The sequence below is a fragment of the Pundamilia nyererei genome, unplaced genomic scaffold (assembly GCF_000239375.1).
Source record: "Pundamilia nyererei isolate P.nyererei 1_Seehausen unplaced genomic scaffold, PunNye1.0 scaffold00084, whole genome shotgun sequence".
NCBI lineage: Eukaryota > Metazoa > Chordata > Actinopteri > Cichliformes > Cichlidae > Pundamilia > Pundamilia nyererei.
Window position 1 is genome coordinate 137,686 of NW_005187485.1, and position 10,172 is coordinate 147,857.

Sequence of the window (10,172 nt, forward strand, 5' to 3'; positions counted from 1 at the left end):
GCAAATTAATCATAGAAATGTCTACATCTAGCAGTATGTACTTCTTACGTTATTTACAGTGTCCATTTTGAACTGTGACATTTCCGACTTTTCAAAAGCAATGACAGGAACAACACAAATAAATACTGCAGCATCATACACCAAGTTGTCATGCTTTCATCAAAATAACGGACTTCTGATTATTCTGTTTTACAGTTCTTTAGATAGCAGAACAAATAAAACAAACTCATTCACTGACTAAATAAGCTAAATTAAATATTTGGTGTTTTTTTTGTTGTTTTTTAAAAAAAAAAAACATTTTTCTTTTGTACCACCAGCACATAGCTCTGTATCAATTAGTGTGGCCTATTTCTGTGTTTCAAATCAAAGCCTGATGTCTCACACATTCAAAGTTAACACCTCGCCATTCTTGCCTAATGTAGTCGTACTTTGCACTGTGCAATGAAACAGTAGCTCATGGAGGTAAGTTTGAGAATACGCTGGATATTTTTTTGTTTTTATCACTAACTCTTACTTAAATCGGGATTTATGCCATGTTTAAACTCAGCTGTCACTCACACTCATCTACACAGATACATCACATCTAACTGTGGTACAATCTGAACAGAGACACTACTACTGAAAATAAATACTATAAAGCATTATGCACCGTTCAAATTCAGCTTCTCACGAGGAGCAGTAGGTCAAGTCATGCCACTGGGAGGAGGTGAATGGTTTTAGGATTATGAAATGTTGTGACACTGCTAATGCAAAGAAACATCCTCAGACTCTAAGCCGAAGGAGTATTATAGGTGATGAATCGGATGATTGGTTGTTGTCGGGTCATTTACAATGGGTTTGGGATGTAACCCCGTACTTATTCAGTTACTTTACATTTGCGACATATCATAAATCCAACATAGGGAGTGTAGCTGGGACATCACTGTTGGGAAGAGTCGAGGGACACAACGTGTGGTCAGGCATGACTTGCTGGCTGCCCCGATGCTTCAGTTCATCTGTTCAAAGAATTTGTAGGTGGGGTTTTCGTAGCCATGGTTTTGCATTTTGTTGAGCTGTCGTTCTTCTGGCGTGAGCATCGGGTCAACCTGCTGAGAGACACACAAGACCCTGAGTCATAACACACTAAAGACAAAGTCAGAAGCAATGATCACACCATGACCTGAGATATAACTAAACTGTGGGCTAGATGTGACAGAATGACAGAATGAGAGGATGAGGTCCACTATAATTTAATGTTTTTATGATGGATTCAACACAGTTTTTATACTTGGAAACTCACAAGAGCTACTTGGATAATACTGATGATACAGCACGGTCTTTAAGAAAAGTTGGTAAACCTGGGATGCTTTGAACAGCATGATTTTATGATAACATGATAGATGGCATCTTAGATTGCAGTTACAGTCAGTAAAAAAAATAAGTTTGGAAACTTTTCACATTGTTTGCAGCTTAAATTTGCAAATGAATCAGCAATGCTGAGGTTACATGCTTTAGAAACATTGAATACACAGGCAAGAAGGACAGGAAGACATTTAGTGACGCACTGTATGACAGGAAGGATACTGTTTGAGGTCTAGCCCAGATTCTGAACTTTGAAAAACATTTCAAATCTTGATAATAATCATTATATGGATCTTAAAGTAACAGTACTGTTATTGATCTTAGTGCGAGCTCAATAGAAAGACTTGTTGTACATGTAGCTGGAGCTAGCTGCCCATCACCAGTTAGAAGAGGGGTGTCAAACTCAAATACACAGTGGGCCAAAATTCAAAACTGGAACAAGGTCGCGGGCTAACATTAATATTTATTGGAAAAAAAATCTTCCTCCAGATTTAAGAATGAATCTCTTCTTATGGACTCAAACATGTTTTGCTGAAAAACTGAATATGGAACAAGCAAAGCTTAATACTAAACAATATATATATTAATAATAATGGATTGGATTTATATAGCACTTTTCAAGGCACCCAAAGCGCTTTACAATACCACTATTCATTCACTCTCACATTCACACACTGGTGGAGGCAGCTACAGTTGTAGCCACAGCTGCCCTGGGGCAGACTGACAGAAGCGAGGCTGCCATATCGCGCCATCGGCCCCTCTGGCCAACACCAGTAGGCAGTAGGTGAAGTGTCTTGCCCAAGGACACAACGACCAGGACAGAGAGCCCGGGGATCGAAACGGCGACCTTCCGGTTACAGATGCGCTTCCCAACCCCCTGAGCCACGGTATATTAGCTGTATAATACCAGTAAGCCAGCTCTAATAATAATTTGGTATGGCTTTGCGGGCCAAATGTAATTAGGCCAGAGTTTGACACCTATGAGTTAGAATCTCTAATTCTCAGTGAGCTTAATCTATGCAGTGTTGTTACATTGTTCAATGTGCTGAATATACATTTTATGTTAACAAGAACCTTTTAATATGAATAATAATAGCAACCGCTTGCATATTTTAGCACACAGGAAGTTACCATACTTTACATTTTGGCAAGAATAATGCTTTCCTGAAATGTTTGGATTGACATCCATGCTTCCAGTGAGTTGCTATGATCTTCACAGCTAAATATCAGAATGTAAAATTTAAAAAGAGTCTTTAAAAAGAGTTTAAACACCTTTAATATGTAGAAGTAAAGTGTTTTAAGGTCAAGTATGAATTGCATGTTCATAGGAACTTCACTTAAATGAATGGTCTAGCTGGGGTCGTACCTCAACAATGCCATGGCTGATAGTGCCGTATGGCTTCCTGCGCACGAGCAGCAGGCTTATTACCATCACCATGGCGATAGCCACAGCTACGACCAGCAGGCCCACCATGGCACCACGGTTGAATGTCTCCAAAGCATCAGGCTGCTGTGGAAAGACAGAAATATGTGCCAATAAACACAAGACACACATCAAGGCAAGAAATTGGTTTTCTGGCTTAAAGGAAATTCTAATGCATATACTCTTACCAGTTCATCTCTAGCGATCTCATTAGGTCTGATCGCCTGCTTGAGCTCTGCAGAGGTGTTGATCTAAGAGCAGCAAGGGTAAGCAAAATTTTGGGTCACAGAAAACAGAACCTTTACACACACATAAGTCTATCAAAGATATGAAAAGCCTTTTAGACTGGCTACAATCTTACCTTTACCTCATATTCATAAGTAGGCCCTCTCTCAGATGTAGTGTAATCATATTCATCATCTGCAGACAAAAGTGCAGCAACATGTTTAGCTATGAGAAGTGTAACTCAAAACATACTACAATTCATACAAAAGAGGAAAATTCAGTATTAAAACAATAGGAAACCCTATCTTACCGTTCTTGCTGTTAGGCTGCAGCTCTATGGAGAAAATCAGGGGGGAAAAAAGCATCATTAACGAGAGCAACCTGGATGTCAAATTTTGCTTAAGTGCATATGATTAACAGGGACTGTGTACCAATGCGAGGGGGATAGGGCCTGTTCTGGAAGGCTCTCTCCTCTTCTTCTTCATCATCCTTCTCCTCCTCGCTGTCAGCAGGCAGAAGCTCCTCAGTCGTGCGGGTCTCAGAGAAGGAGGTGGTCATCAGCTCACTGATGTCACCTCGCTCTGCTCTGACCAGCTCCTCTGTGAATGAGACGCAAAGTCATCAACACAGATTTTAAAAGCATTAAAACAACAGCAACAACAACACAGAACAGAAGCCATAGATGCGAAAATCTCTGTCAGGGCAGTATAACTTACGAATGTCACTGTGCAGTTCCTCAGCCAGTGTAGGATCCTTGTAAAGCAGGGCAAGACTCTGGTTCATTCTCTCCTCAATCACATGAAGGTGTGTGTACACCTGCAGGAAATACAAATTGATTCTGCTCATGCTTCTGACCAAAAGAGCTTAAAATGTGAGTTACAAAGGGGCGATATTAGCCTAAAATATTACATTTGTAATCCAAATTATTACTGATATCGTCCCTGTTTTTGTGTATTTTAGCAGGTTACTGTATAGCCTCCAAAATATTAATATGCTACTGGTATGCTTTAGTGTATTTTCTCTTTATTAGGATATGTTTCTGATCTCCTAGCACCCTACAGCAAAAATATGAGTCTTAGCTTTAACCAAATGTTAACAGTGTGCAATAACATAATTATTACCTGTTAATTTTTAAATGTTATTACTGAATTAAAATGAAAAGTGCTGCCAGATTGTAAATATTTTGGTGTCACATAAGACGGCTTTGCTTTTAGTTGAATGAAAAGAGGATTTGTAGCTGCCTCACATCGTTGAGTTCTCTGTTTTCTGTGTGTTTCAGGGTCAGCAGACAAGAGACTCACGTGTGCAGAGCACAGGTGTGTGCTCACCTCATCCAAATACCTCACACGCTCTCACACACACACCTGGAATTTCATCTGCTCAGCCTTCTGGGGGTCAACTGCCACAATATGCTGGTAATGTCTCAATGTGTGTCTGCGGTCCTTCTGCTCTGCAGCCATGTAGCGCTTCAGTGCCTGCAGCACACGCTCTGGCTGGAAGACACAGTTCAGCAGCAGATAAGAGTTAGAAGTAAAATACCAGAAAATGAGACAAAGGCTCTTCTAATTTGCTGCCGGGTATAAATATAGACAGATCGACAAGATATCTGCAATTGTTTATCTCTGTCTTCTCTCCTCCTCTGTACTCCAGGGTAGTTTTACCTGAGGGGGATCAGACTGTACAGCTGTCAAATAGTTCTCCAGGGCTAGGCGGCGGTTGTTGTTGAGAATGGCCTCAACCCGGGCAAGATGAGTCTCCACAAGTCTCTGTCTCTCTCCAGCAACTTGCTCCTCCAGCGTCTGCAGCACAGACTGGAAATGCTGGTAGAGAAAAGACCATAATTATTCATTTTATCTGGGATACTGCAACTGTAAGTCAGTAAAGCGGGTTTGATAAATGCCTGCTTACCTCATTCAGGTCCTGTCTCTCTGACCTTGGCAGATTTTTTGACTGGTTGTCTGCCTCTGCCCATTCCTTCATGATCTGAGGGATTCAAACACACAGAATGTGTCCAGAGTGTGTGACGGAGACAGTCTTCTCATGAAACTCGGAGAACAAAAGACACCATCTTTTGTCACTTCAAAACTGATAGGACTTGTAGATACAGCTATCGTATTTGCTAACTAGGCTTTCTTTTTGGGGTTTAGGCATCAGTTCAGCAACATGGTCTGACTGCATTTATAACAAAGAAAACACTGCAGTGGTGCTATGCATACCACAAAGAAAACCCAAATCAAAAAAACAATCTTGAAGTTGTGTGACAGCTTTCTTGTCATCATGACCAAAGATGCCGGTCAAATATCCGAAGAATATCCGATTAAAGAAGAAAATAACTTCAGTTATTTTCTTCTTTAATCTTTGTTTTGTGAAGAAATGTAAGAAAACAACTTGAAAATCTTGTGGTCACAGGATCGTCAGAGTAACATCTTCTAATTTTGTCATTCACACATTTTGTCATTTCCTCATTGCACGATAAAATCTTAAACCCAGCCCTAATGGACATTTTTTTGGAAGCTATTTAAGAAATGTCTTTCAGTATCAGCTCCCCTGTATGGAGGTTGAACATGGACAGGCCTACTGTACTGTCATTTTCAGAATTAGATTAGAAGACAAGAGCAACGGATGAGCAAATCTCATTCCAGATTAATGAATCACCTGTCAAAAGTGTGACCTGCCAGCCAAGATGCCATTAGCCTGCTCTTAGCCCTGTGAAATTTACCTCATTGATGCGCTTCATTCTGCGTTCCTCCAGGTCTGTTTTGGCACGAAGGAAGTTGGCATGCTCAGTGTCGTCTACTGGCTTCTCAAAATAAACATCGACACCATCTGTGGGCCTAGCTGTAGTCACTAGATGGGAAAGACAGGAAACAGGTTGTTACTGTCACGTAGGCTGCAAGAGCCAAAGCAAAATTATCTTGCAATTAAAAAGGACAGTACAGGTCACAGAGCAACACCATCAAGAAAGAAGCAATGTTTAAAAAACGTGGAGTAAATATGTTTGAGTTCAAGCTATTTCATAATTCGTTTGTGATAACATTTTTTTTTAAGCTCGGAGGCCCAGATTGAGTATTTGCCCTCAGCTTGGTTGGACTGGAAGTTACACCACGTCTTTTAATGAAATTAATATATATTCAGTATATCTAACACAATGTTAGGATTAATACTTCTAGTGGTAACAGGTAATACTAAGCCACTGGATTTAACTTCATTTTTTTTCTCATGTTTTTTTATAGCTTCCTTTACTTGAAATGAGCAGAAAGTAAAAGAAAAAAGTGTAAAAAAAAAGTGTAAATATACAGTCACAGAGTTTAAACAGTTTAATCCCTAACCACATAATTATGCTAGTTTGTTGTACCTGACAAGTTTTTTTTCTTATTTAAAACCTATTTGTCAAATTTAATTAATTTGATTTAAATACAATAAAATAATAATTACAATTCATTTACATTTTTTAAAATTATGTATTTTCTTTATGTGCTGTAATTTATTTCTTTTAATTTTTTAAATCTTGTATAAAACCTGCCTTTGCAGTTTACATTTTAACGTTTCCTGCAGTTGTTTGATCCCAGAGACCACAGTTTGTAGTACTCATAGTCCAGTATAAGATAAACATACTGATGGGGTGAAGGTTAAAAATATTTTGAGTAAAAATAAACCACTGACAACACCATAACATCACCCAACACAAATATGACTAAAAATGATCAACCAGTTTTGGTTTTTCATTGTTTACTGTGTTTCCCACACATAATGAGTACTATCAATATTTACTGCTCTGAAATTTAGAGTGAAGTGGTCAATTGCTCCATTTATTGCACGCCCCATATTGAACCCTGCTGAGGTCTTGCTGTGCTATGCACCAGACTGATGTGACACACACACGCACACACACACGCAGACACAGATACACACACGCAGACACACACGCAGACACACACGCAGACACACACACACACACACACACACACACACACACACGCATTTCATGAACTGAGCTGAGCTACAGAAAAGTAGAGCATGAAACCGACATGTGTGCATGTCTGTGGTGTAGATTTCCTACATCCAAGCATGAGGCGCACTGGTGAGTCCGTATGTGTCTGGAAATGGCAGAGAACCTAGTTGACATTTTTGGTAACAACAGTTACTAAACCATGAGCGGGGCATGATTTTTTTTCTCTCTCTCAGCAATAGAAAGATGAACAGAAACAGTGAGGCAGACTTACAGCTGTCTCCCTTCATCAGAGGAGAAGAGGTGGTGGGTTTTTGGCTTTTCTCATAGTAGAAGGTGTCCAAGTAGTCCGATGTTTGGTAGGGACCCGAGTCGATAGGGTATTCATACTCTGTATCCTTCGTGGCCATTTCCTCTTCTTCCTCCTCTCCTTCTGCCTCATCCTCATCAACTTCTTCCTCCTCCTCTTCCTCCTGCTCCTCGTCCTCGTCTTCGTCTTCTACCACTTCATTATCTTCAAATTCCAAATCATCATCAAGATCTATTTCAGGAAAGGGGCTCGGAGTGGGTGCTGTCACTTTGGTTCTGTGTGGAAAAATGGGTGACTATAAATATTTCACACAAACCACAGCCTCATCCTACAACATGTCTGCATGGTCAAGCTGAATCATCTTACACAGAGCTGAGTTTTCCACTCGTCTGGAATGCAAGTGTCTTAGGACCAGCAGGGGCGTCTCTTTCTTCTGCCTCTCCTTTATCACCAGAACTTCCGCGCCCCGGGCAGCACACGTATTCAACACCCCGGTAATGGTCCCCGCATGGCAACAGCAACCCGTAGCTGTGGAGCTCCAGATTGTCTGAAGTGCACTCCTAACACAGTCAAATTTCGAGTGTATTCAGAAGCAAATACATAGTGTCACAGTGTTTCAACACAGTGTCAAAAATACGTCGTTCATGACAGAAATGAAGGAGTGTGGCACCTCTCTCTGCCAGAAAATCGTCTCTAGTGGGAGTTCTGACGAAGTTTGACATCAAGAACAATACACCACAAAGACCACTAATAGCCAGCTAGCTCTGACTGTAATACAGTCAGAGCTAGCTGGCTGTATTAGTGTTTTTAATTGTGTGCCGGCTGAATGATTACAGAATGTGTCAGTCACATAAAGATTTCTCATCTTCTTTAAAATGATTGACCTCTCATGTCTTCATTGTGCAATTTTTAAATTGGTCTACAGTAGTCTGTTCCACACCTCCTTAGCAATGTGGTGCCAGTACACGAAACTCTCGCAGACATCCATCTGCTCCTTGTGGAGAAAACGGCATCGGTCGGGCACGAGCAAGGCCTCCCTTACGTACTCGCCCTCTGCAGCAGGAGAGAAAAAAAGGTATGTCAAGCAGTAGGACTATGATAACAGTTGAGATTCTTATTTGAATAGATTTATCAATACATATCAAACACGGACAGGCTATAGCAGACACTAAATGCAAGAGTGTACACAAAGTTTAGGGACTCCACCTAATAAAAAAAATGTTTTTTTAAAAACCCCCAAAACATAATGTATGTAAGTATGAGCAGTTACTCATACTTATGTACGCCATCACTATTGATGAGAGCATGGTTTTGGTCTACGATCAAGAGACGAAACAACAGTTTTCAGTTGAAAAGTCTCTAAGTTTCTAAGCCCAAAGGTGGTGCATTATGTCAAAAGCTCAAAAGCCCAATCAGGACCATCGTCTCACACCATTTTTTTTCATGGTGGGGTGTACAAATCTACAGAACAAGGAGTTGCGTGTGGTGGTCCAGAGGTGCAAGAGTAGATGACCACAAGGCTGTGATCAGCTATATTTAAATCAGGTATTTTCTTTTCTTTTGTATCAAGTCCGATGAACCTTATCATGATGCCTTGTGTGCGTGAACACCAGATGTGCGTTGCATAGATTACACAGATCAGAGGAAGGACAGTGAATTGGAAGTCTTAAATGAAGACCGGTGCACCAGTAACAACCGAAAGAGCATAAATGTATAATGAGCGAGCACGTTAGACAGATAAAATGCAGTTACAGTAGCAAATCAAGAACACAGAAAAAATGTACTTTGCTTAAAATGAATGTAAAATATTTATTTCAGAGATCATAAATGCAAAATATTAACAGCCTTTCTTAATAAACCGAGCAGAAATGAACAGTTTACACAGTCTACACCCCTGTTTCCTTTTAATCTCTTACTGTTATCATTACTCTTCATTTAAGCTCATGCATGAGGAAAAACCCATATGAAAGGCACTGCCGTAGATATCAAACAAGCTATAGCAGGTTTCACAGTAAGATGCATGAACATGTAAGTTTTTAATTAATCCAGACTGACTTACTGTTCATTACATTTCATTTAGTCACTCATCCATCGTTAGCCTATTTGGCCACCTAGTGGCCAATAGCATGCTTAACCTGTTTATCTGCAAGTCTTTTCTGTCTCACAGTCCAGTTTTTAAGTGCTGCCTAACTACACTTCTAATAGTAATGCATTTACAAACGTGAAGTGATGGGAGACATGAAAATGCTGGTATTTGAACTATAAATTAAACATGTTGTGTTTATCTTGTTGTCTTGTGTATTAGTCACATATGTGTGGACACATTCGCTTATTTTTTTTTTTTTTTTACCCAGAATAAAACAAAACAAAACTAATCAGGATCACAGCCTTCACAGTTTAATTTAGACAATTAGCTTTTAAATTGCACATTAAAAGCTAATTAGAAAAACAAACAAACAACACAACCAAACATGAAGCACAATCATCATAGGAATATGTGAAATATACTCTATTGTTTAAAAAATATATCAATTGGTTATTTTTGTTATTGTGTTAGAGTGATTTGTGTTGTTCTTACCCAGGCAGCGGTAGGGCAGGACTATGAACAGGCGTGTCTGGCAGTGCCCCCAACCTTTCTTACACCAGGCAGGGATGGTGACTGGTCTTTTGGACTCCTCTGTATGGGATATTGAGAGCCCTGGGTACATCTGAGTGTATAGGTACATGCAGAGATAACGGAGACACAGAAACAAATAGGTAGATGGACAAAACAGAGGGAATTAAGACAAAAGGAAGAGCAGATAGGGGTAAAATTGGTAAATTTGGGGCAGAGCAGAAGCAGCAGGATCAGGGAAGAAGAGGAGGGAGAGCAGTATCAGTGGGGAGAAGACTAACAAGGGAGAGCCATGCAATCAATATATATA

General features: G+C 40.0%; 1 protein-coding gene across 3 annotated transcripts in view; it reads right to left on the minus strand.

The window, feature by feature from the left end:
* Window positions 1-258: 258 nt before the first annotated feature.
* aplp1 (amyloid beta (A4) precursor-like protein 1) overlaps window positions 259-10,172 on the minus strand; it is a 32,372-nt gene continuing 22,458 nt past the window's right edge. The window contains exons 3-17 of one of the 3 annotated variants that reach the window (XM_005738399.1): window positions 9,827-9,956; window positions 8,189-8,301; window positions 7,615-7,808; window positions 7,213-7,523; window positions 5,709-5,836; window positions 4,898-4,972; window positions 4,651-4,809; window positions 4,354-4,482; window positions 3,706-3,805; window positions 3,421-3,588; window positions 3,300-3,323; window positions 3,132-3,184; window positions 2,953-3,015; window positions 2,708-2,851; window positions 259-1,088 (exon numbers count right to left, since the gene is read on the minus strand). In XM_005738399.1, coding sequence (XP_005738456.1) covers window positions 987-1,088; window positions 2,708-2,851; window positions 2,953-3,015; window positions 3,132-3,184; window positions 3,300-3,323; window positions 3,421-3,588; window positions 3,706-3,805; window positions 4,354-4,482; window positions 4,651-4,809; window positions 4,898-4,972; window positions 5,709-5,836; window positions 7,213-7,523; window positions 7,615-7,808; window positions 8,189-8,301; window positions 9,827-9,956 — 1,893 coding nt within the window. In that variant the 3' untranslated portion in view covers window positions 259-986. Of the gene's footprint in view, window positions 1,089-2,707; window positions 2,852-2,952; window positions 3,016-3,125; window positions 3,185-3,299; window positions 3,324-3,420; window positions 3,589-3,705; window positions 3,806-4,353; window positions 4,483-4,650; window positions 4,810-4,897; window positions 4,973-5,708; window positions 5,837-7,212; window positions 7,524-7,614; window positions 7,809-8,188; window positions 8,302-9,826; window positions 9,957-10,172 lie in introns of all 3 variants that reach the window. The other 2 variants (XM_013912254.1, XM_005738397.1) reach the window with 2 other exon arrangements.